Source organism: Rhamphochromis sp. 'chilingali' (genome assembly GCF_963969265.1).
Source record: "Rhamphochromis sp. 'chilingali' genome assembly, chromosome: 4".
Classification (NCBI taxonomy): Eukaryota; Metazoa; Chordata; class Actinopteri; order Cichliformes; family Cichlidae; genus Rhamphochromis; species Rhamphochromis sp. 'chilingali'.
In genome coordinates this window covers 11,562,033-11,588,813 of record NC_137948.1, presented here as the reverse complement: position 1 = coordinate 11,588,813, position 26,781 = coordinate 11,562,033, and the positions used below count along the sequence as shown (strand labels likewise).

The window sequence follows — 26,781 nt, the reverse complement described above, 5'->3', positions numbered from 1 at the left end:
AACCGGTCCATGGCGCAAAAAAGGTTGGGGACCGCTGCTCTAGAGGACTTCCATTAAGGATGCTTGGGTTGTTGCTATTGGAGTTGATCTTGAGAATTTGGGTTTTCTTCTTGTTGATGATGAGTCCACCATGTGCTGATATAGCTGCCAGTGCATTGGTCTTTTTTTTGCATCTGCTGCTGGCTGTGAGAAAGAAGTGGCAGGTCGTCAGGAATGTCTAAGTCATCAAGCTGACTCCAAAGGGTCCACTAAATTCCATTCCTGCATTCACTGGTGGAAGTCTTCATGATCCAGTTGATGACGACAAACAGACAAGCAGGCATCCTTGTCGGTCTCCGGTCTTCACCTGGAAGCTGTTGGTGAGTTGCCCTTCGTGGATTACTCTTCAGGTCATGACCTAATATGAGCCCTTGATCATGTTGACCATCTTGGCTGGGATGCTGTAGTATGCTGGAGGAAGTTCCAATGGCCCTCTCAGTCCACACCAGGTGCGATTTTAGCCCATTTTTGGGGGCACCCCCAAAGATTTCTTACGTTTTTTTGACAATATTTGCTGTTTGTGTGACACACTACTAAAAATATAAAAAGCATACAGTACTGTACTTGTTTGCGACATAACATTGTAACAACAAAAGTATAGATAACCCCCCCTCCCAAAATGGTTTGTTCCAGCTCGCCTCTCCCCTACTCTGGCTTTAGCACTCTTGCTGCCAGAGCGATGGTGGCTGAGACACAGCGGAGCAGAGGTGTAAGTGCCTGTATACATTGTATACATTCTACCACAGGCAAAGTTGCCTCCATTTTTATAGTTTTTATTAATATTTTGTAATAATTTATTTGAAATAATTCTGTTTTGGGAGTGTTTTTTATGTATCTGTATTATATTATACAAACACATTAAAAGTGAATCTCTGTCCAAAAAATGCACTGTTTACTTTTTACTCACTATGAGCATCATTCATAATTCTCCCCCAGTAATTAAGGAACTATATGTATTTTTTTTTTTATTACAATCCATTCTTCTTTTGCAGCATTTAAATAACCTTGATCAGATTTGATGGTTTTGTTACAGACTTTTTAAAAAAGTGTTTTGCTTTTCTTTCACAAATGTGGGGATTAAATTGTGTTAAAATGTACAAAACAGTGATGTCATGTTTTGTGACGAGGACCCAGGCACAGAGAGACTTGATGAATTTAGGAATCTTATATTAATAAAGAAATTTGCAGACTTGCACAGAGATGGTAAAATTATGATGACTGATAACGGAGACGAAGACAACAGGCGATGAGGACAGGGAGGAACAGGGGTTTAAATGCACCAAAGTGACAGTCAGACAGAACTCGGGACAACATTTAAGGATGCAGGGACTGACAGAGACAGGTTTATCTTGCCTGGCTGGGCAGCTCTCCGGGTGCTCAGCACCCCCAAAGCTCTGATCCTAGAATCGTCCCTGGTCCACACTGTCAAATGCCTTCTCCAAAGACTGTTCAATTATGATGCATAATGTTGTGATCTGATCTGTGCATGATCGGTTCTGTTAGAAGCCTGCTTGTTCATCTCGTAGTTGTGAATCAACAATTCCCTTCATCCTCTCTAGGGCTACATCCACATGTACACGGATATTTTTGAAAACACAGCTTTTTCTATGCATTTGGTCCTTTCGTCCACACGTAAACTGCATTTAGTATCACTGAAAACTGATATTTATAAAACCTCCTGCCAGGGTAAAGATTTTCGAAAACTCAGTTTTTGCGTTTATGCGTGGATGAGGAAAATAGAGTCACGAAACGTCAAAGGTGTGCACCTTTTTGACGTCATGCTGTGCGCCACGTTATTGTTTACGAGACAAAATTGCTACAATGGCGGATATAGACAAAATACTGTTGCTGTTAATCTTACTATAATTTTTTACACACTTACATATACACATGCAGTTACTGTCCCTCCATTTAGAAAGACAGAGGCGTCAGTGTGAACTTCATGCCTCTGATTCACCTACAGCAGTGTTACTGTATTATGTGTTTAACCTGCTTACATTTTTATCATGGTGTAGTTTTGTCTTATGAATCCAGATAACAGAATGATATCCTTGTTTAACTTATGTTGGCCTCTGGTAAAGGTAATCTAATGGGATGTATGACTGCCAGTGGAACTAGGTCACTAGTGTTTACTGATGATGTGACTACTGATAGAGGCAGCAGGATGAATCTTGATGTGTACAGAGCTATACTCTACTCAGATTCAGCCAAATGCTGCAAAACTGATCAGGTCGTGAGTCACATTGCAAACTGATAAAAAACATACTGTAAAAGAAACCCAAAAATTTCTTAAAGCAAAGAAATTGTCATGGTCCTGAGTCTGAGGACTCAGTGTTTTGTGTTTCCTTATGCTTTTGTTCATTCCGAGTGTGTATTCTGTTGTGATTTTGCCATTTGTTAGGTTTCTGTTCTTTGCCTGCCTGCTCCCACTTCTCTGTGTTCCCTCTGTCTGTCCATGGTGTTATTGTGTCTGCTCATGAGTCTGCCTGTCATGTTCAGTGTCCTGTCTGATTCTCTGTGTCTGTTAGTTTCCTGTTTTATTCTGAAAGTTCATGTCTCATGTCAGTGTGTTCAGTTTTACCTCTCCCCTGTCTCGTTAGCCTTATTGCTCCCAGCTGTGTCTCCCTCCTGTGGCCCATTCCCTGATTACTCCCCGTGTATTTTAGCCCTGTGTTTTCCTGTGCTCTCTGTCGCGTCGTCTGTTTAACTCCGTGTCCGTCTGCATCATTCTGTGTAACCTGGTGTTTAGTCTGCGTCTCTCCGCCATCTTTCATTGTGTATTTTGTTCCTCCCCCTGTGCGTGTTTGGTTTAAGTTGAGTTCTTTAGTTTTCCCCAGTTTAGGTTGGTTTACTCCCCGCTCTGCTCCTCCTGATTTTGTCCCCTTATCACCTCTGCAAATAAATATTCACTCGCACCCCAGTCAGTGCCTGCATCTTGGATCCTTTACTCAATTCACCACACGACTGCTGTGCAGCCGTGACAGAAATGGTATTCTTCAAAAGCAAGTCAATCACATGAGCCTATCCCAGTTGAGTTGGGAACCACAATGGTGTAAACAAACCTTTGGGTTCTTGACATTGTTTGTGGACTTGATTTCCATCCTAGTATTACAAAAAAAAAAATCATCTTAAAATGATTAAAATGGAAAATGTGCTAGGTTTTCTCTGGATTCAGATTAATAGTGGCTTTCAAAGCTTTTATCAATATTTTTTAGACCTCATATTTAGAGTTCAAGTGAAAGTTATCATATACAAGCTCAAAACCTAGAATTAATTCCAGATCTTTAATCTGCTTAATTTGTCATAAAAGTAACAAGAGAACAGGACTCAGACCATGGAACCTATCAGCCAACAATCCAGTTACTTTTGAACCTCTAAAACTGGGGAAATATTTATTAAAAAAAAAAAAAAGAAAAAAAAAAGTTGCACGCCCATTAATACAATGTTAATACAATGGTTAAACCCCTTGAGATGTATCTTATAGTCGGCACTTTAGTTATATGCTGTTTGATTTAAACTTAACTGTGGTGGTTTACAAAGGCAAAATTTCAAAGAGATTAAATTATAGAATTAAGTACCGGTATGCATATTTATAGCGGCAGCAGACAAGACTTTGAATTTAAACCTTGTTAGTCAAAAGTGACATCGCACTTAGTGAATGTAGGAGACTCGGACAGTTCCCCTCATAGTGTTCCTTTCATCTCTGTAGAATAGCAGACATTATTTTGAAATACTCACAGAGCAATAAAAAAACCAAACAAACAAAAACAGTAAGACTACTCTCTTTAACATTAAACAATTTTAATGTCTTTATTGTCCAAAGATAGCACAACACTTGTGATTTAAATGTCACTCCTTACAGCATCAACTGCAACACCACTCATTCAAACACACATAAAATCTCTTGATGTCAAGAAGCAAGTCTCTCAGAAAAGGAAACTTTTTATCTATCATTAGAAATGTTATAAGACCTCTATACTAACTATGTAAACATTGCAATGGAAACGTTCCTGTTGCAATTTCTTACAAAAAAATAAAAACTTCTTAATGAGACTTTTAGAATGAACAAGAGCTCCCGCAGAATAGTGCACATGAATTTTATATACACTCAGTGTCATCAAAATATAATATTCAGTAAATCAAACACCACACAGTATCGGTCATATATTTACATTCTAGTATGTGAATTGCTTCACCCATTCAGGTAAGCGTGTTCCAAAAGGTGGTTCTGACACTACAGATGATCAAGTAGACCGAGGATGATCTGACTCATCAGTTTGTCCTATATTGGCTGGAGTGAGTTTAACCGCCACGAGTAACCACGTGATGTTTGAAAACATTTATATTGGCAGCTTTGTTTTCGTTTTGTTGGTATGATTGTCTTTTTTAAGATCGAGGAAGGACCTGAGCAATTGTGTCCCGCGCGCTCTGAGTGAGCCGCTCTGGGAACCTGACCTCATACTCTACTATTAGGTCTCCCCGACGATCAGGTCGTTTGGGATAAGGTAGCCCTTCTCCACTAATTCGTCGCTTCATCCCCGGATGCACAATATCTGTTGATGACACAGTGACTGTTCTGCCATCTACTGTGGGTGCATTGACTGTACAGCCACACAAAGCCTGGAGAATCAGAAGATAAGATAAAGAAGAAAAACATTAGGAATTCCAGTTAACTTCATATGTCATTTAGTTAACATTTAAATTGATTAAAAAAAAAACAAAAAAAAACAAACATTGAAAATGTATTTTTAAAGTTATATGTACTCTTACTTACATCTCTGAGTGAGATCTTAGCGGTGTAAATGATGTCAGAGCCGTCACGTTTGAACACTGGATGTGGCTTGTCTTTCAACACAAATGCAATGTCAGCTGGAATGTTTGTAGGAGTCTCGTCTCCCTCTTTAGGAAACGTAATTTTAGTGCCCTCTTTCCAGCCTTTCTTTATTTGCACCTCTAGGATTTTCTCTTCTTTCCTTAATGTTCGGCCATCAGGGTTCAGCCTTTTCCGTGAGATTTTCATTTTTTTGGTGCAACCTGACAACACTTCCTCCAAGGTCACCCGGAGATCGTGAACTACAGGAGGATCCTGCTGCTTCTTTACCACACTAGTGTGACCGCCCATACCAGAGCTGAAGGAGCGAGGGAACCCACCCATTCCCCCCATTCCGCCGCCACCCATCCCAAAGCGGGCAAATGGCTCATCAGTGTCCATTTCCTCATCCATGCCTCCATTCCGCCCGCCAAAGAACTGTTCAAATGGGTTACGTCCACCGAAGAACTCTGCAAAGATGGCATGGGGGTCACCCTGGAAGGTGTAGCTGAAGGTGCCAGGACCACCACCACCACCACCAGTAGGGCCTCCGCCTTTCAGTCCTGGAAGCATAGTAGAAACAATCAGATTAAAAGGATTCAGTTTGGGTTTGGCACACTGCAGTAAGTTTGTTTGTTTGTTTTTTTTATTCTTGTAAGAAACAGTTGTTAGTCATCATTATCTTACTTTTGTGCAACTTATTTAATGCAAATTACTAATTTTAGATTTTTATTAGTAATGATTTTAAAATATCCCATACACTAATGAGGTTCACGTGAATGCTGGTATAAAGAGAATTTTATCATGTTTTTTCATTTAAACAATAGTATGAACAAAGTTATTTTGTGCTTTGATTTTGCAAACACCCTTTAAAGTACAAAAGCAGATGTGAAACTAGCATAACACTAAAATCAGTCAGGAAACAGGGCTAAAACACATTTGTCATGTTAGAATTAATAGCACCCCCCCCCCAAAAAAAAAGTGGCACAAACCGCTGCTGTATAACCAAAGTTATACAGCAGCTGCTGTTTAACTGTGTGCCAAAATATTACTTGTCAGCATCCTTATTTGGAAATGCTCTCAGTTCAGGAGGTACCAAGAAGAATGTGAAGAAATACAACACGAATGCTTGTGTAATGCTGTGATCACTGGGGATAACTGAGGTTTCCACTGCATGAGTGCACTGGGTAGGTGATTTTTCACAATTTTACCAGGCTTTACTAGGAGTAACTTAAGTATTCCATGAGAGTAGCTGGGATATGTCCAGTTGGGTGCATGGAGTGGCACTGCCCCCCTCTACCAATACCCTTGCGCTAGAGTACTGTTAATCTCACAATGTCCATCATTGTCTAACAGCATGAATAGGAGCAATGGTGGACTGCAGCTTAGTACAACGAGGACAACGCTGAAGCACTTGAAGGTTATGCTTCCACTTCACTATACTTTAGATGTACATTTTTTACATTGATATCCATTTATTTTAAATCTTTACTTTGTTGTTGACTTTGAAGACTTTAAACTATAAGCATTTTATGCTTTATACTTTGGCTTGTTGTAATGTTAACACCTCTGTGCTAATACTTAAGTAGAAGTTTCCACCATTTCAGGTTTTTGTGAACTAAAAATATCAACACCGAGGTTAGCTAGTCATCGTTAGGGCCTAAAAGCCGAGCCCCCCGCCCCTTTCCTGTCCCGTCAGATGCAGAACCCTCCAGCTTCTCTACGTACTTCATCAAGTTCTTGCAGAAACATGCAATGCGAGTATTGCCGTCAGCAGACCAGCTCTCCTGTCCTGGCTCAGAGACAAGCCACTGACTGAAGGTCGGAGGACAGGAGAGCCAGGACAGCGCCATGACACACAGGATTATCCCAGTTCAGTCTACACATGTTCAGAACTGTTGTTTCCACCCAGCCTTGTTGACAGCTCGTAGCTCCAACTGTGTTAAACGTTATTTTGACGGCGCCTTGACGATTATTGGCCCCGCAATATTGCATGATTTAGAAAACTTACCTTCTTCGCCAAAACGGTCGTATATATCTTTTTTCTTAGGGTCGCTCAAAACGTCGTAAGCTTCAGCAATCTCCTTGAATTTCTCCTCGGCTCCCGGTGACTTGTTTTTGTCAGGATGATAACGCAGAGCCTGCTTACGATAAGCTTTCTTGATGTCGTCCTCCGATGCTCCTTTCTTAATCCCCAAAATCTCATAGTAGTCTTTACCCATTTTGACCAACCAGTGGTCTAACCTGTTGTAGCTGTTGGTAAATTGCTGGTGATGAACTTCTGCCGCACGTCCTCAATCCTGACTCAACTCGATCCGCTCAGCCCCGCATATTTTCTTTATAAACAGTGTGGAAACTTCCAGAGTTTTCCATAACCAGCCTGAACAATCTCCTCGGTGACGCTGCGCCAGGGACACGCCCAGCGGGACGTCACGCCATGATGCCTTCATGTGGTGTCGGACATATTTCTCAACCTACGTTTCATGCCTGATCCAAGAGTGTCAAACATATTTTAGTTTACGGACCACACACAGCCCAATTTGCTTTCAAAAGGGCCAGATCAGTACTCCAGTAAGTACTCCAGAACAACCTACTGAAAACATTTTCTGCTAATTAAGCAGAATTTGTTTTTATTTAAAATTATATTAATGACATATAAAGCCCCATATGGTCAGACTCGTGTATGTATATGTATGTATGTATGTATGCTTTATAACACCAAATGGCCTCTCAGATCATCTGATCAGGGTCTCCTTCAACAATCTTATTTTAAAACCAGAGGTGATCACTCATTTGAGGTTGGAGTGCCTAAACTTTGGAGAAGCCTTTCTCACCCTGTCAGGGCAACTGAATCAGTGGTCTGTTTCAAGGCACTGCTGAAAACCCTTTTTTATAGGTCAGCCTTTTCTGAATCCTTCTCCTATTATTTTTGGCCATAGTTTACATCTGATGTGTGCATTCAAGTGTGTATGTTAGAATTAGAACATAAGAACATCTATTTGACTTTGTGTCTGTATGCTTGAACATATATACTTACCTTTAATATGGAGTTTTGTTTTTTACAAACTGTGTTTCAGAAAGCACCGTACAAATAAATAAATGACGTAAAAGCATAAAATTTTTATATGTAGAGTATTTGTAAGTAAAGAGCATAGTACTTTATGTCCATACATTTTTGTTCTTGTGTAGCAATGCTGGCAATACGTAACTTTACAGAGAATACCATTTCGTTGAAAAACTTTATTTCAGGGCTTTTCTCCAATTTTCACACCCCAGATTCTGCAAAGCCATGACTAAGTTGTTTCTGGTATGTTTGACGGCCCTCGCTGTCTTGATAAACATAACTTTAGGTTTATTTTGATGCAAAACAAGATCACAAGACCACTCTTGATTACTCTAAAATATTTCAAACATTAGAAAAAATCCATTCCTACATGTCCCGTGGGATTATTGGCTTGGCACACCAAATGCAATCTGAAGCTGAGTGAACTGCTGGCAGGAACTTTCACGCTTGGGTGCGGCCCAGATTTAAGACAAATAAATCCACTGCTTACTGACTGGTGGTGAACAGGAAGATGTAACAATAACACTGTGCCATCAGGAGGGATCAGCCTTTTTTAGACCTGTTACCTCAATCAGAGGAAAGCAGACAAGAAACATGTGAAAGAGATACAGTAACTGCCATGTTACTGTGACTTGGCTGTATTCTACCATGTAGCCACATCTGGAAGCCCACTTTTTTATCTCTTTAAACTGCATTTTTTTAAATCTCTGTTTTACACAAACTGATTTAAATGTTGAAGCTAGATAATACATAAATGTAATGATTTGCTGCCACTGCTAAGACCACCTTTTCATTATTATTATTATTATTATTATTATTATTATTATTATTATTATTATTATTATTATTAATCACTTATTTTAAAAAAGGATCCAAGCTAAATCTGACTTAAGTACAGAACCCACAATAGCATCAACAAACTCAAGTTTTCTTATTTACTCAATAGAAATCTACCATATTGAGTGAACATTTTTGTCTATCAGTGGGTAACCAACCCACAGTTTGAGAACCTCTGCCTGAGGAAAGGTTCACTACAAATTAATACAGACACCATCATCAAAACACCAAATGCTGTGATATTCTTTGGTAAAACGGGCCTCCATCTCTCTTGAGTTTCAGAGACTTTAATAAGTTAAAATAACGATGCACTGGAGCAACAGCGGAGTTTATGGTAACATAGCTCCTCATTACCATACTATATATATAATTCACTATGTTTTATCAAAACGTGACTAAATCTTTTTTTTTTTAATTACAAGTATCACTAGACTCCTGTCTGCACTCTGTGGGTTTCCTCAGTTTCATTTGCTGTTGTGCAAGACAGCACTGGGTTGTATAAAAGTAATATATTCCAATTTGTAAGATAAACTTCTTCGTCGTGTGAAGGAAAACCTGTTTTCCAGGCGAGTGCTGCTGCCAGTACAAACTGAAAGGGTGGTAACAGAAAGACTCACCCAAATCACTGTAGCAGTCTCCATTTTTTTTTCTCATAGGACGAGAGGCAGGGTACACCCTGAACAGGTTGCCAGCCTATTGTAAGATTAACAACACACCACACTGAGTAGAGAGAGACAACCATTCACACTCATAGATTTGGCTAGTTTAGAATCACCAGTTAACCTAATCCTAAACCTTTTTGGGGGGGTTTGCTGTCATTCCCTTTGCTTATTACCAACCCTCAGTATCATCCATGTTGAGCAGCATGCAGAAGAATTTTGGAGGCTTGCACAGAAGCACTTTTACACCTATTGAAAACTAGGTGAATAGGTATAGGTAAACATAAGTTACATAGGTAAATAATGTGTATTTACCTATGCACAGTGGCAAACTGACACAATTGCACTACCATGCGTTAAGCACAAATCCCAACTGCATGTTGCTCGACTTGGAGGATGCTGTCCATTGGTCAAATGTTGAGTGGTTGAAAAGTGATTCTGAAAGAGGAAATGGAGTGACAAAAGAGTCCACCAGTAATGTGACAAACAAAAACATACAAATGCACTAATGCATTAAATTTGAGACATTGAAGTGACACATGACATGTAATTTAAAAAAATCAAACTTTATTAATACAACACTTAATTTACAGGGATAAGATGACCCATTAGCTAGATTAGATGACCCAAAGACTAAGCAAACGTTTAAAGTTTAAATGATGTAGTTCCAGTCAAAAAATATCCAAAGTAAAAGCAATTAAACATAAAAAGTACTAGATAATTGAAAACGGGTGACTGCAGGGAAAAACCGTTTTCTACAATCTCTTGTTCACTTGAGAGAGCTGCCCTTTAGACTACAAAAAAATCCAACAATATCGGCGTAGACGCGACCGCTCCCAATGCTCAAGTCCCATTGGCTACATCCTTGATAAGCCGGGCGTGTACGCGCAATTGATGCGGGAGCTGATTGGCTGCGGCGCGATCGCAGTGCTGACCTATGGTACACGGCTCTGTGCCTCAGCAGTTGTGTATTACTACGCTGATTGGACGGTCTCCTGTCACTCATCTGGGATACTAAGGAAGGGGTGCAAACTGCCAAGATGAAGCACTACGAGGTAAGTAGTATCTATGAAACTTTACCCGTCAGTGTGGCTACAAATGAATTAATTAAATAATCCCACAAGTTCTCAGACAATTCTCCAAATCAGCGAAAAGAGGTTCAAATTAAAAGCTTTAAACGTGAGCAGTGAAAATAGCACGCTGCTGCATCGCCGCCTCTCATATACTGTGCCCTATATGAACGAGGTGCTGTGGCCTGTTGTCGTTAAAGTCGCGGTTTAATTGGCAAATCCTGTATCCGAAACACAAACAACACCCGCTGATATGATTAATTATACTTACGCTGAGCGTTTGATAAGTTCTCATTGTAAAGTGTAGGCTACTTCTCTGTTAGCTGAAGACTGATAACTGGGTGTAGGTAGGATAATGCTCGGCATCATCGCCATCTCTGGCCGGAGTGACTCATGGCGCTTCTTATCTTATTCTTACCCAATGCAGGTGAACGGTCAAGTGCGCAATCTCAGCACTTCTAAATTAACCCCTGTAGTATAACTGTGGGTTTAAAAAATAATAATAAAAATACATTTTAAATGAGGTGGAATGAGTGAAATTAATTAGATATTTGTATATTAAGAAGGAAAAATGTGCATAAGGGCCTCTTTACTGCTTTATCGCAAACGTGAAAAGCTTCCTGTTTCAAACAGCCGTTTTACTTGTGCAAGCACCTTACGTTTCTCCAGATGTTAACCGTTTCATGAGCACAAAAAAACCCATCAGACAGGATCTGAAGCAGTCTGACAGAAACCAATCCACCCAGTAACTGCTCTGGCTGCCCCTTTCTCCGTTGACAGGTGTCGCTTTTGAGACCTGTTGGCAGGATTAGAATTTAAATGAGGAAAAAAAAGAGCGAAAAAGATTTTTAAAAATATCTAAGAACAAACTCCATTAGATTATGTCTGAAGTAAAATGCATACTTGTATGCTTTTAAATTGTATAAAACTAAATCATTTATTAAACATTGGTTTAATTGAACAATTTCGTCTTCTTCACACTGCATCAACTTTATTTGCACTGTAAGGGCTTTTTTCCATGCTTACAATCTGTCTACACCACACTAGGGCATGCAGCCCTTATGTTGAGTTAATTTAAAGAAATATATACATTTCATTGATTTATGACTACTTATTGTACTTCATTACATTTCTGGTGATTTCTTCTAACTCTGGCTAAAACCAGTATGGGACGGTGCCAAACATTCCTCAGTACAGGATAAAAACTTGACTGGGCAATGGGGCATAACTGTCTCTTAGGTCTCTGATCAAGCTGCCTGACTCAGCTTATCTCGTCAGTTATCACCTCCTGAACTTGTGTACAAGCCCTTTAGTTGGATTTGAAAATTCTAAACATTTTAGATGTGTACATGGAGTTACTGTGTAATAACCAGATGTATGACAGCGCCACATGGAATCAAATACACCAGGTGTTTATACTACCATTTACGACTCAGATTTTTTGGCAAAAATACCTATTAAATTGTTCAGTATTCATAAATATTAAGCATGGTTGTTCACTGACATTTGAAGCAAAATGCATATGTTAAACTTTAATTAACATCATATCTGTGGTTCTTTCTCTTTTGGAAACCAAACAGCTAAACTGGATTCAGAGCGCTCTGTCATCTTGACTAACTTGACTTGAGCTAAAATCAGTCCACCACATCCTGGGTTCTGTACGATGAAGTGAATTCAACATACCCAGGCTGTCTTTCTGTTATCTAGATTCACTTAGTCAGGATAAGCAGTCACATGAAGCAGATTATTAACTAGCTAATACTCAGGTTCCCCCTGCGCGTTCACACAAAAGTGGTAGCATTGGCAGATAAATTACAAACATTCACAAGTGTACGGCCATCAGAAAGGCTGCTTTTTACAGATAGAACTGTAATATAAAAATATGACTCAGAATACTTTATTAATCCTTAAGGAAATTATGTGGTTCCAGTTGCTCCAAGACAATAAGAACAGTGACAGACTGAACTAAATGAAATAATACAATATATTACAAAATATAAGACATGAGTCTAACATATATATGAATAGCTCAATTACAAATATCCAGAATATTACAGAGATTAAATATATATGATTGACATTTTACTCTAGAGATCAACCAGTATAAAATAAAATATTCTGGCACATGGCCTTCTCTGTAGCAGGTTAGATTCATAGCATAAGTTACTATGGCGATGTAGCCCAGTAAGAAATGAACCACCTTTGTAGTCCTAAAAATCAGGTTTAGTCTGAAGTTAACTGGATAACACGAAATCCTAAATTCAGTCTGTTCTGATGTTATTGTCCTACTTTTATATATATGTATATATTTTAGTTAACTGCCTCCTCAGAGAGTTACCTATGAAGATAAAAATAAATTAGGCTGCAGGTGTCATAGCTCATGATTCTTCCAAAACATTAGTGTGACTTTTTGGTTTTAACTGTTTAATCTCTGTTTTAATGCATTTACACAAGATAGCACCAGAGAGCAACTTCACAGTCATCAACATGTAATGAGTATCTAGAAATGCATACAAAGCCAAAATGTTTCTACTTTGATTGGTGAAAAATATTTCAAAATGATCTCTTACCTTGAATAAATAGGTTCTGTGTAGTCATTATGAAAGTCCACTTAAGCTTGGTGCTCCCTGTTTCCCACTCTCACCCCAGAGTGTATTAGCAGCACAGTCACTGCCAGAGCTTTTATATAGATAGATGAGACAGGGGGAGGTGCTCAGGCGGAGGGTATGCCTGACACAGAAACTGAGATAGGATTATTTTTCCCAAAGTCTCGGCAGCATTGTCATGTGTCTGCCTCGTTTTTTTTCCCCTTCCCAATCTATGTGACTACCTTTTTCAGGACAATAATAAACTAATTAAATCACTTCATTTAATCAGACAGGCTGCCTTGCAAAAATGACAAACAATGGTCAATGCGTCATCTGAGTCTTGTACATTTAATCAAAGCAGTGTGAAGGTGAACAAGTGTTCACAATTCTGACATTTAAAACTTGAATAGTAAATTATGAGCGACACGAAGTTATTTTTTATTTATTCCCCCCCCCCCCCCCCTTTTTTTTTTTTTTTTTTTTTTTTTTTTTTAACCAGAATAACATTCAAATTTAGCCCCTGTTTAAATCTGATGTTTGGATACATGTAGTGGACATACGGGTAATTAGCTACATAAGATGGTCTGCATTTACACATCCAAATCCAAGTTCGGATCTGATCCTGCTGCCACTTGTGACTGCATGTCTTTCATTCATTTTTTGAAATTGTATCCCAAGTCTTCGTTCTTAGGTAGTGGAATGGCGAAGTTTGCCAAGGGGAATACCCTGACTAAGCCCTCAGACTTTGGGGGGGGGGGAATTATCACCCTGAGGTGGCAGAAATAGGCGACTGTAGTCGTATGTGACTGAGACGTTTGGCTGTTCAGTTTGGTTTCATACTGTAAAACTCCTGTAGGCTGTGATAGTGAAACCTTAAACTGATGTCACAGTGATGGACATGGGGGTTGAAGTTAGGAGCTGATTGAATGTCAGCATAGTATGGTTAACAGTAAGAGCGTGACATCACAAAATAGACACAGATGGCTGTGGGGTCTGTAGGGAGAGGTCAGGTTATGTGGACTTAGCAGGAGGTGTTTTATATTTAGCTGGGTAGATGAAGACTGGGGGGTCTAACTAGAAAGGGGTGTTGTCACTCTACCTCTTCTTCATCATCCTACTTAGCTGGGAGTTGAGAAGTGTCAGTGGTCATCAGGCGTCTGTTTTTAGAAACGAGTTATATTTCAAATGCAAGTCACTGCAGCTCTGAAAGGAAGCTGTTGCTCTCAGCTCCTGAAGTTTCTTTAATGATAAACACAGGTGACAGCTGGGGAATACTGGGCATTCCTACATATGCGCACACACACACACACACAGGCGGCATATGTTTGTGCTGCAGGGGTCGCCTGGGAGTTAAAGTGGCACAACAGAAGTGAAGGAATGAGTGGGGTGCAGACAGGGAGGGAGGGAGAGTAAAAGAATGGTAGAGGGAGAGACAGATTTATTTCCACAGCTGAGAGCCTCCTCTCTCTTCTCCAGCTTAGCCCGCATCTGAGATAAACATTTGAGAGGTGGAGAGTGACGAGAGAACTGAGGGGAAGACGGGAATAAACCGAGAGCAGGAGAAGAACTGTGGACATGGATGCCCTAGCATTAGAGGCCACAGGCAACAAAAGGGTGGCTAACGGGGCAGTAGTGCCGGCCCCGCTGCCGGTCCAAGCCCAGAGTAAACGCAAACCTGCCAAAAAAACTAAAAAGGCTGTTGTTTTCTTTGAGGTGGAGATTCTGGACGCCAAGACCAAGGACAAGCTCTGCTTCCTGGACAAGGTAAGACGTCAGTCCTCTTTTTTTACACATTTGTGGAACCTTTTTTTTCTTAAATATTTATGCAACTTTAATTTTACTTTCACACCTAACTTAGTTTGATACCTGATCTTTTTAAAAACTGCTTGTGCACATGTAATCATTGCTTCTCTGCTCAGTCCAACAGACCCAATATTTCTCTCCTTATACTTCAGTAGAATGGTCTTTTTATGTAAGTCAGGTGTTTTCTAGAACATGGAAAAGCTGCTATAGCTGTAGTCCCCACTGTCTGTCAGTGGGTGTGCGCAGCCTTTGAGTGCTGCTGTCTGTAAATGGTGCACACACAGAAGTGCCTTTCATACATACAGCACAGCACTACTGGTTTTATTTATCTGGATATGGTAGAGGTTATTGACGCACATACAAGAAGACATGTACAAAATAAGAGTAACAACTGCAGCCTAATGCAGTCTTGTGTTACATCTGTAGCCTGTATTTATCCCACACTTATTATTTTGGAGTGGTCGGACAGATGGTTCACTTAAAGCACTGGGCATTACAATATAAATGCAATCACAGTTGTGCATGGCCTCAGACATGCATGCGCTTATGTGCAGTGAAATATGTTGATAATGTATGATTAAATATTGCTAGACACTTTCAAGGCATTCCCATGTTGCACTATGACACTTTATAAAATATGACCAGAACCACACTTGAGTGGTTGCCTGGTGATTGTGAACAATCACAAGTAGGTGTGACGAACAGCTGGTTGCTCAGAAGTTCAACATGCAACACCCTCAACATTTGGGCACTTTTGAGGTTACAGGACACCTGGTGGGAGGCATCCTGTCTCCAAACAGTCACAGCCCAACTCAGACTAACAGCTGTTTGTTTTGCATATTGGCAATGGTTTGCAAGTAGCCGTGTAATTTCTAGACACAGAGAGTCTTTCAGCATGTTACAATCATTCGGAATCAGTCTGAGTCGATGACCGTAACTCAACTGCAACTCACCACTTTGCAGTGAGAGACTTGATTCAACTGGTTGCCAACTGGTTGTATTCTGGTTATTCTGGGTCCTGCAGCAACAATTTCACTATCTGTTGAGGAATTTCTGTTTCAAATCTATGTGCTTCTGGCTGAAGGTAGCTAATATGATTATCAATGTATGCAGACAGCAACACATTGCAATCTTTGCTACTTTATAACGAACAGATTGTGTATAATTGACAACACAAGTCCTTTCAATAGCAAACTAAATCGATCTTATTGCTATTTTTTTGCTGTCTTTGCACACCAAAGAAACTTTAAAGAATGCTACAAACTGTGGGTGTTCACAGACCTGGAGTCAGTTTTGCACACGTTGCAGTAATTTTGGTGGAGCTGTTGTCTCTAACCACTGTTTTCCACAGTGTGACTGCAGCATAAGAGCAAAAGAATGATTTCTACTATAGAAATGCACCTTAAATTGAGCAGCTACTACAGTATTGCAGCACATATGTAGTTTTTCAGATTTACTTCTTGTTTGTCACTGTCTGGTCAGTGGTATTAATCATGACAATTATATTGATCATATATATAAAGTGTGCGTATATGTATGAGATTCAGGTTTGGCCCTATTTAACCACTCCTACAGTCTTTGAAAAATGCAAATATTTCTGCGTTTGTGCTGTTTATTCCAAAATGTGATTGAACCTGTTTGAAGATACATAAGATATTAAGACAAAAAATATGAACAATAGTCTGTTGATTGCATCAGTTTAACTCTAACAGCTTTAGTAGCTATAAAATCTATCACAACAGAAGCAGAATTAGTACAAGATTGCTTTAGACTTTACATTCATTGACATTTAACATCAGTTTTAAATTTCTTTTTAATTTTGAAATGTGTGCCCTTTTTCTGCAATACAACAAACCATTTGCACCGCTGTTACATTTGACCAATGTGTTGACTGATGGACTTCAGTTGTGTTTACAGTTGGGACTAAGTGGGTATCAGCACTGCATTAGCCATATTTACTTTGAAAGGATGTTTAAGCCAACTTTATCAGGCATATTTACAGTTATTTCTACTCCCCCTGTGCTTATGTTATTGTAATGTTTGACAGATTTAAATTGTTAGTGCTCAGCCTGCAGGTTATTGCTCTTGCATTAGAACTGTTTAGTGTATTGCTGTTGTGAGTCCGGTGAGTGTAGAGTTGCATTACTCAAATTCACGGTGTGATCAGCCACGGCAGACTCTGCTTATTGAAGGCTACTCCTCAGGACCGCAGAGTATAAGGTTGTATCCTTATGGGATTATACTCTGTTGTCAGCTTAGCAGAGTTTCTATGGTGATAACATCATCAATCTTATCACCTCTTTGGAGGCAGCTTGACAGATGTGACAGATATAGATTTGGAATCTGGACAGAAGGCCCTTTGGGAGAGAGGCTTGGTCCTCCAAAGTAGGCTAACGGAGCTAAACTGACAAGCTGTGTGACACATTTAAAAAAATAAATAAATAAAAATCAAGTTCTGTATTATGTCTGGCTCAGTGTGTGTATATGACTGACTGACTTCATACTAAATGAGGCCTGCAGAAAGAGTGGGAGTCCAGAGAGGTGGTTGGTCCATCTAATTCAACCATAGTGATGTCATCCTGCTGAAAATGGCATGTAGTCTTCGGGGGGACATGAACAGAAGCCAAGTCAATTACAGCAGCAGACCTGCTCAGTCTACTACTGATTTGTCACACGATCTTTGAAAGCCAAGACGAGGGAGCGACACTTCAACAGGCAGATGATGACAGAATGTAAAGCAGTATCTCCTTACACTCCTTGTGAGCACTGAAATAAGCAATCAGCAAGACAATGCAAGTTTGATTTAAAGCTTAAAAAATAGTTCCCATCCTTTTTTAAAGACAATTGCAGAGATGGCTTACCATTGCTAAACTGTCTACACTGAAAAGTGCTGGCCTGGCTAAGAAACTGTAATGGCATTTTAGTCTTAACTTAGTGTAGTGGTTCTCACAATCACCCAATGTGCAAAAAAGGTCCCTGGTTCCCAGATGGAAAGAAACGCAGGTTCATCGAGGGTTGTGTTATTGATACTCACAGCTTGCAAACAGCAGCATTTTAGCAAGTTAAAGTAAATGAAAGACATTTTCCTTTTTTTATGAGCTACTGCTGTTTATGAGACCGTACCTAATTCAAAGAGCGACTACTGAAAAAGGTGCCCGCAGCAGCGTTATAGTACAATAGTAGTGACCCAGCAGTATATCCAGTGACATATTATAAACCAAATGTAAGCACAAATTTAGCTTAGGTAGTGTTTTCCCTGGAAATTTTAAGTTGAAGTATAAAACAACTGTCTTTAAATTAACCTTATTGTGGTTAAAATATTGTCAAATAGTAAAACACAAAAAAATATTTTGTACCAAGAAGTTGAAGCTTGGGTTGAGTTTTTTAACAAGATGCTTAAAACCTTCATTTTCAATCTGCTTGCTCTTCCTGTCATATTCAGCGCAGTTAGCGAGTGCTCCAGCAATTCTTTGGGTCATTTGTTTACATTAAGATCACTGACCACCAGTTGCTGCCATCTCCTCCTCCATAGCCTGGTTGTACTTGATGGTGTTTTCACCTTAACTGGTGAGAGAAGTTTGTTGTTTCCATTTTCAGCAGAAACAGTTTTCTTGTATGTTTTGTTTGTTAGAGGAGGTTGAAGTACCTCCCTTTTAAGGTAAATAAATCAGGCTGACGCACAGCTCTCGCGGTCAGACTTGCCCCGGCTTGTCTCAGTTTTATGGGCACTAGTAAGTGGAACAGGATCAGAATCAAATACTTAATTCCCAAGGAAAATATGTTGTTACAGTTGCTCTAAGACCATAAGAACAGTAACAGACTGAACTAAATTAAATAAGACAATATATTATAAAGTTAAAAAATGTCAAAATAGCTCTAATATTTACAAATGGCTCAATTATAGATATCCAGAATATCAAATGTATGGCGTTGTTGGAATAACAATATGACACTTTTGTCATGTAGAAATGTATACAGTGGCCCCTCGTTTATCACGGGAGATAAGTGAAATCCGCGAAGTAGCCAACTTTATTTATTACAGTTATTATAGATGTTTTAAGGCTGTAAAACCCCTCAGTATACACTTTTCTCAGACAGGCATGAATATTGTCACACTTTTCTCTCTTGTTTAAACACTCTCAAAGTTCAAACCTTTGTATTATAGAACGAAACCAAAGGCACCTGACGGTGCAAAACGTTTCGTGGACATTGTTGTTTGTTAGGGAGAAAACTTACATACAGTACAGCACAGCAGAGTCACACTGCTCGCGATTGAAGATTTATGTAAATTTGACAAGCTGAATGCAATCTATACTGTGCAGGAGACACAGCACGAGATTGATTGACAATGGTTTACAGCCAATCAGGGCGGAGAACACAATGCACAAAAAAAGAAAGAAAGAAAAACAGGCATAATTGCACCAAAAAAGTCCACGAGGCCGCAAAAGGTGAACCGCGAGGGACCACTGTATCTGTGCCAGATTTTATAATGGCAGTATGCTTGGAGTCAGATGACACAAAGATGTTAAATTCATTTCTGCCTAATTGTACATTGCTCCAAATAAATCATATCACAGATAACATTAGAAGTTAGTATGTGCCCTAAGATTAGCAGAACTCACCACACTGTCAACCTGCTAAAAGCAGACTGTAGTTTTGTTTTGGTTGTTCGTTTTGTTTGAATGCATGCCTCCTTAGCTTAAACAGATAAAACCCCTTGTTCAAATAATTGTGACAGTGATTATTACTTTAAACAACAAGATTCAAGCTAATTCCCCAGGGTTTCACTGTTTGTTGTCCTGTAACAACTGTTCATGTCCATATTTACCTTTGTGCGCTCTTCGTGTTTCTGTTTCGTCGTCATTCCTTTTTTATATTGGGGGGTTGTTGAGCCATTGCTGGCAGCCTGGCATGAGGTTGTGTACTTTGGCTGTGTGTCTCTGTGCCAAGTTTCTTTGAAACCCTAATACCAGCTGTTAAATAGCTCACATCCATGGGGTGTGCGCACACAGTCAAAGCTAAATTTACCCCTAATCACCATCATGAATGGAAAACAGGGTTATTATCTGTTCCTTTGTATGTACACGTCCCTGCACTTATTTATTGTGATGTTATTTGTAGGTTGAGCCAAATGCCACCATCGGGGAGATCAAGTCTATGTTCCACAAAAGCCGTGAGTGCCATCTGTCTGCAGCCTCATAAATCTAAGTCAAGATCAAGGAAATCTTCTAACGTAGCCTAGATAAATACATCAAAACAGTCTTAAGAAGATCTGGTTTTGTTTGTTTCAGATCCTCAGTGGTACCCAGCCCGACAGTCCATTCGCCTTGACCCAAGTAGGTCCACTTAAATCAATGTTTTCCTTCTGACTTTAAATCATTTATTTTTGTAATTTATTTATTTTAAATACATTTTAAATCTCATATTAAGTAACGTGTGTTTTTCAGAGGGGAAGTCTCTGAAGGACGAGGACGTTCTGCAGCATCTTCCTGTAGGGACTACAGCCACCTTCTATTTCAGAGACCTGGGAGCTCAGATCAGCTGGGTCACAGTGAGTACAACACAAAGACAGCTCCAAAGACAGGAACATATTGTGCTGCCATGAATGGGTCCAACAGCCCTGTCAAGCCCAGATACATCAGTGCAAGTGGGATCAAGCAGAGCTATATAGAGTTTTCCCTGTGTGTAGAAATTGAGTGTGTGTTTGTGGGTCAGACGTTTAGACCTAACTTTGAGGTTAATTTGCTACACAGAAGTCGACTTTGACAGTGAAGGTTGTTTTGACTCTGCAGGGAGATGCAGGACAAGCAGATGGAAAATAATTTACAGTGGGGCAAAAAAGTATTTAGTCAGCCACCGATTGTGCAAGTTCCCCCACCTAAAATGATGACAGAGGTCAGTAATTTGCACCAGAGGTACACTTCAACTGTGAGAGACAGAATGTGGAAAAAAAAATCCATGAATCCACATGGTAGGATTTGTAAAGAATTTATTCGTAAATTAGGGTGGAAAATAAGTATTTGGTCACCTCAAACAAGGAAAATCTCTGGCTCTCACAGACCTGTAACGTCTTCTGTAAGAAGCTTTTCTGTCCCCCACTCGTTACCTGTATGAATGGCACCTGTTTGAACCCATCATCTGTATAAAAGACACCTGTCCACAGCCTCAAACAGTCAGACTCCAAACTCCGCCATGGCCAAGACCAAAGAGCTTTCGAAGGACACCAGGAAAAGTATTGTAGACCTGCACCAGACTGGGAAGAGTGAATCTACAATAGGCAAGCAGCTTGGTGTGAAAAAATCAACTGTGGGAGCAATCATCAGAAAATGGAAGACATACAAGACCACTGATAATCTCCCTCGATCTGGGGCTCCACGCAAGATCTCATCCCGTGGGGTCAAAATCAGAATCAGAATCAGAATCAGAATACTTTATTGATCCCTGGGGGAAATTATTTTTTGTTACAGTGCTCCATTTTAAACCAACATTAAGACAAGACAGACAATACGCTAACTAAGAATAGTACAATATATACATATATATACATACATACATACATAAGTCACTTATAAATAAATATTTGGAAAAGAAACATGTGTAGTTGTAGCAGCAAACAGTGTGTTAAGTGGATGCGTTGTACAGGGAGATGGCCACAGGCAGGAATGATTTCCTGTGTCGTTCAGTGGTGCTTTTCGGTAATCTCAGTCTCTCACTGAACGAGCTCCTGTGACTGACCAACATGTCATGGAGTGGGTGGGAGGTGTTATCCAACATTGTCTTTATCTTGGACAGCATCCGCCTCTCCGACACCACCTTGAGGGAGTCCAGCTCCATCCCCACAACATTGCTGGCCTTACGGATCAGTTTATTAAGTCTGTTGGCATCTGCGACCCTCAGCCTGCTCCCCCAGCATGCAACAGCATAGAGGATCGCACTGGCCACCACAGACTCATAGAAAATCCTCAGCATTTTCTGGCAGATGTTGAAGGACCTCAGTCGCCTCAAAAAATAGAGACGACTCTGGCCCTTCCTGTAAAGTGCTGTGGTGTTTTTAGCCCAGTCCAGTTTATTGTCAATGTGTACTCCAAGGTATTTATAGTCCTCCACAATGTCAACACTGACCCCCTGGATTGAAACAGGGGTCAAGTGTTTCCTGGTCTTCCTGAAGTCCACGATCAGTTCCTTGGTCTTTGCCACGTTGAGCTGCAGATGATTCTGCTCACACCACGTGACAAAGGAGTCGACCACAGCCCGGTACTCTGTCTCATCATCCCTGCTGATGCATCCAACCACCAACCAACCAAAATGATCATGAGAACGGTGAGCAAAGATCCCAGAACCACACGGGGGGACCTGGTGAATGACCTGCAGAGAGCTGGGACCAAAGTAACAAAGGTCACCATCAGTAACACACTACAACGGCAGGGAATCAAATCCCGCAGTGCCAGACGTGTTCCGCTGCTGAAGCCAGTGCATGTCCAGGCCCGTCTGAAGTTTGCCAGAGAGCACATGGATGATACAGCAGAGGATTGGGAGAATGTCATGTGGTCAGATGAAACCAAAGTAGAACTTTTTGGTATAAACTCAACTCGTCGTGTTTGGAGGAAGAAGAATACTGAGTTGCATCCCAAGAACACCATACCTACTGTGAAGCATGGGGGTGGAAACATCATGCTATGGGGCTGTTTTTCTGCCAAGGGGACAGGACGACTGATCCGTGTTAAGGACAGAATGAATGGGGCCATGTATCGTGAGATTTTGAGCCAAAACCTCCTTCCATCAGTGAGAACTTTGAAGATGAAACGAGGCTGGGTCTTCCAACATGACAATGATCCAAAACACACCGCCCGGGCAACAAAGGAGTGGCTCCGTAAGAAGCATTTGAAGGTCCTGGAGTGGCCTAGCCAGTCTCCAGACCTCAACCCCATAGAAAATCTGTGGCGGGAGTTGAAAGTCCGTGTTGCTCGGCGACAGCCCCAAAACATCACTGCTCTCGAGAAGATCTGCATGGAGGAATGGGCCAAAATACCAGCTACTGTGTGTGCAAACCTGGTAAAGACCTATAGTAAACGTTTGACCTCTGTTATTGCCAACAAAGGTTATGTTACAAAGTATTGACTTGTATTTTTGTTATTGACCAAATACTTATTTTCCACCCTGATTTACGAATAAACTCTTTACAAATCCTACCATGTGGATTCATGGATTTTTTTTTTTTTCACATTCTGTCTCTCACAGTTGAAGTGTACCTCTGGTGCAAATTACTGACCTCTGTCATCATTTTAAGTGGGGGAACTTGCACAATCGGTGGCTGACTAAATACTTTTTTGCCCCACTGTATGACCAAGGTTAAAATAACTGAGAGTGTATGTTCATTGTTTGAGTCTCCAAAGTTCTGACTAATCTTTCTTGTTCCTTTGTTTTTTTTTGTTTTTCCAGGTTTTCCTAACAGAGTACACCGGTCCACTGGTCATCTATCTGTTGTTCTACTTCAGGGTTCCCTTCATCTACCCACCCAAATATGACTTTACCACCAGTAAACACTGGGTTGTACAGTGAGTGTCTCAAACACACTTTCAGAACACTTAGGTAGTCAAACAGAGCCTGCTTGTCCTCTTTTGTGACCATCTCAACAGCTCAAATAGAAGATAACACTCTTGTGCCTGTCACCTAAATATAAAGCTTTAGCTGTAGTAAACAACATTGTAAGCTTAGTGTTGATGAGTTTTATCCCTAATTGTATATCAAATACTTTAATGTCTGCTTATCAGTGTTTGTATTTGCCTTATTTTAGCTCAGTGGTGTCAAATGTGGTCGTATAGTGTGAACATTGCACATTTAGGATCAAACTAATGACCTGCCAGAATTTTAGATGTAGACTACAAACTGTGTTCATCGGTTTATAAATGGATTTTATTAAATGTGAACTAGTCTGTAGTCTGACAGAACCCCAGAAACTTGCTGTAAGCAGTCAAAAGAAAGTTGCATTAAATAATCTAAACTAAAAGAAGCATTGCTTTGTTTGCAACTTAATGAAGGACACCTATTTTATTTTTTTATTTATTTTAAAAAGGCTGATGGGTTATTGTTGTCACCCTGCCGGGGAGGCAGCAAGGCTTAAAAAATACTAGCAGCCGCCAATATTTTTTAAGTTATTTAAAAAAAAAATTTAATAAGGCTAATCAAGTGCCTATATTTTTCCAGTCTTGCCTGTATGTGTCACTCTTTCCACTACGTTAAGAGACTCCTGGAGACGCTGTTTGTCCATCGCTTCTCTCATGGAACAATGCCGTTACGCAACATCTTCAAGGTGATTTAGAAATGCATATCATTTACATTCATCCATGTTACCTTACCGCATACAAATATGTGTTTTGAAGATCTGGTTTAAGTACGGTACAAGATGAAAAGTGTTTCATTTTCTGACTGAAAATGTTGGGCTGACAATGCTTCTGTCACATTCTGTTTTAGAACTGTACCTACTACTGGGGCTTTGCAGCATGGATGGCTTATTACATCAACCACCCGCTATATACGCCACCCAGTGAGTATGCATGCAGCTACAATTTCTTACAATCAACGCTCACACGTGCCAGTGTGTCATTGTAACTCTTTTTTTCCCCCTTTGCTGATTACATTGATTGCCTCTCTTGCAGTTTATGGGGAGCAACAGATAAGAATTGCCCTCATCATATTCTTGGTAAGAACATTTCTACGATTAGATTTTTTTAAAACACTTTTTTTGTTTTGTTTTGATTTAACACGTTAGGAGTGACATGGTTTCTTTTTCCAGTTCTGTCAGATCGGCAACTTCTCCATCCACATTGCTCTTCGGAACCTTCGTCCACCAGGTAAACACACCTGTCAAATCTGTACATCAATATCTCCATACCTTTTCTTCTCTTTCTAGAAATAATATTTGAAGAGTATTATGATTTTAATATTTCCTAATAGAAAATGACAAAAACTCAAACTACACCTATGACTATGAACAAAAAGTGACTTCCTCAAGATGTTGATAAGTTATAATGAAGTATAATATGTGACATTAGACATTTTCAATGTAAAATAAAAACTTCATATAGAAACTTCATATAGAACCCTGGTTTCGTGTGTGTGTGCGCGCGTGCTATTTTCATAGTCCAAATCTGACTGAAAAATAAAATTGTGGTCTCTCTGCAGTCTCAGTAGTTTTAAACAAAACATTATTCTGTCAGCAAATAATAAAACTAAAGATGACTGCATGGATTGAAAATATTTTGAATTTTCATTCACCCACCCTAAATCCAGGCTCTAAGACCAGGAAGATTCCCTATCCAACCAAGAACCCCTTCACCTGGATCTTTCTGCTGGTCTCCTGTCCCAACTACACCTATGAGGTAACAGGTTTAATGACTTTGGTGGCTAAAGGTTTTCTGTCCACTGTAGTAACAAATCAGTTTTAAGAGGGTCATTGATGCTTTAACCATGCAGCTGAATGTTCTCTCACTTGAATATATAAATTGTAGTGTCTCACTTGTATTGAAGTATGTTCAGTTTGTTAAACTATGGGGTGAGCCAGTATAGGTCTGGGGGAAAATATGGATTGAAACTGCAGATTTAATCTTCCCCCCCCTTTGCTTTCCTTGTGCTTTAATTCAACTCCGGACCCTTTTGTTGTTAACAGCCTTTTTTCCTTCTTCTCAAGGGGGGGAGCAAGTCTGAAGGGTTCAGAACTGCTGCATTAATCAAAGAGTTTGCTGCCCTCTGGTGGCATTAGTACATCTTTATCGCATAACTGGCTTTTCTCCTTGAGAGAACTATACGTTGTTCATCGGTCAGGTTATGGACCCAGGACCTTTGATGTCTTACAGCAGAATTTTTGGACTTGTAGTTGGATTGTTGGAGCTCTGTTTGACAATCTAGTGATTGGATTCTGAAGTCTGGAAGTTAGGTCAATGATTGGTGGTGGGGGGGAAAAAATCTGTTCATCCCACCAGATTTTAATCTGACTGTAAAGTAAATCCATTGTGTAGTTACCTCATTAATCTTTAGTGGAAAAAAAGTCATTTCCATCACATGTATATGGATTCATAAAAATCTGAAAACTCAGTGTACAGCTCACTGTTGACAACCGTCTCTGTAGGAGTGTAGTGACAAAGGAACCAGATAAGGGGAAAAGGAAAGTTTATGTCTCACATCCTTCTCCTTCCTCCTGCAGTTGGGCTCCTGGCTTGGTTTCACCCTCATGACCCAGTGTCTGCCAGTGGCCTTCTTTACTTTGGTGGGCTTCATCCAGATGACCGTTTGGGCAAAGGGGAAGCACCGCAGCTACCTGAAGGAGTTCCGAGACTACCCTCCTCTCCGCTCGCCCATCCTGCCTTTCATCCTGTAGAGGACTAGTCAGCACTGCCTGTTTGTAGGAATCAAACCCTCCCCTTTTCCTTGCTTTAAAACCTACACTGGGAAAAAGGAGCCTGTTTTTTTTCCCCCCCATGATGTTCAACCTTTGTTTTCCCTTCCTGTAGTCTGTCCCCTTTTGTTTTGTGTGAGAATGTAAAACACTAGTATTGCTCTAAAAAATTTTTATTGAAGACAGACAAACCCTGATTGGTAAATTGAGTTTTGATGTATGTTTGCTTTCCCAGAGCAGTTTTCACCCTTAAACTAACCAGTGTATATATGACACCAGTTCCTTTTTTTCATCCAGTACTGTTGTTTAGGGGTTGAATTTGCACCTGGTGATATTCAGCATAGAGTTCTCAGTTTTTATTTCCATAAATCTAAATCTGAAACCGTGACAGAACTTAATTTGTTAATGTCTGATGTAATTTATTAAAAAAGTAAACCAACATGTGGTTGTGTCATTTCAGGTTAATTCATGACATCTACACTACTTGAAAATTACCTTTTAAAACAGTAATGATCAAAT

The 26,781-nt window shown here is 40.0% G+C and overlaps 2 protein-coding genes across 3 annotated transcripts; one reads left to right on the top strand and one right to left on the bottom strand.

Moving 5' to 3' along the window:
* Positions 1–3,823: 3,823 nt before the first annotated feature.
* dnajb1b (DnaJ heat shock protein family (Hsp40) member B1b) lies at positions 3,824–7,260 on the bottom strand. The gene is made up of 3 exons (XM_080880016.1): positions 6,861–7,260; positions 4,814–5,412; positions 3,824–4,659 (listed from the first exon to the last, which is right to left on the bottom strand). Exons 1-3 carry the CDS (start codon positions 7,069–7,071, stop codon positions 4,426–4,428), a joined length of 1,044 nt encoding a protein of 347 aa, XP_080736142.1. The 5' UTR covers positions 7,072–7,260; the 3' UTR covers positions 3,824–4,425.
* Positions 7,261–10,358: 3,098 nt separating this feature from the next.
* On the top strand, positions 10,359–26,701 carry tecrb (trans-2,3-enoyl-CoA reductase b). 2 transcript variants are annotated; one of them, XM_080879597.1, is made up of 12 exons: positions 10,359–10,464; positions 14,781–14,831; positions 19,992–20,043; positions 20,162–20,206; positions 20,318–20,421; positions 23,310–23,425; positions 24,075–24,180; positions 24,342–24,414; positions 24,527–24,570; positions 24,664–24,721; positions 25,161–25,249; positions 26,071–26,701. In XM_080879597.1, the coding sequence occupies exons 1-12, from the start codon at positions 10,450–10,452 to the stop codon at positions 26,242–26,244; spliced, it is 927 nt and encodes a 308-aa protein (XP_080735723.1). In that variant the 5' UTR covers positions 10,359–10,449; the 3' UTR covers positions 26,245–26,701. The 2 variants fall into 2 exon arrangements, with proteins under 2 accessions (XP_080735723.1, XP_080735722.1); XM_080879596.1 differs by lacking the exon at positions 10,359–10,464 and having other exon boundaries at positions 14,489–14,831.
* Positions 26,702–26,781: the final 80 nt, after the last annotated feature.

Excerpts from the sequence above, each read along its gene's own strand:
- tecrb (XM_080879596.1), top strand. The coding sequence starts at position 14,643 with ATGGATGCCCTAGCATTAGAGGCCACAGGCAACAAAAGGGTGGCTAAC. Across the intron at positions 24,181-24,341 it reads CGTTACGCAACATCTTCAAG|AACTGTACCTACTACTGGGG; the intron begins GTGATTTAGAAA and ends ATTCTGTTTTAG. Across the intron at positions 24,415-24,526 it reads CCCGCTATATACGCCACCCA|TTTATGGGGAGCAACAGATA; the intron begins GTGAGTATGCAT and ends CCTCTCTTGCAG.
- dnajb1b (XM_080880016.1), bottom strand. The coding sequence starts at position 7,071 with ATGGGTAAAGACTACTATGAGATTTTGGGGATTAAGAAAGGAGCATCG. Across the intron at positions 5,413-6,860 it reads CGACCGTTTTGGCGAAGAAG|GACTGAAAGGCGGAGGCCCT; the intron begins GTAAGTTTTCTA and ends CTATGCTTCCAG. Across the intron at positions 4,660-4,813 it reads CTAAGATCTCACTCAGAGAT|GCTTTGTGTGGCTGTACAGT; the intron begins GTAAGTAAGAGT and ends CTGATTCTCCAG.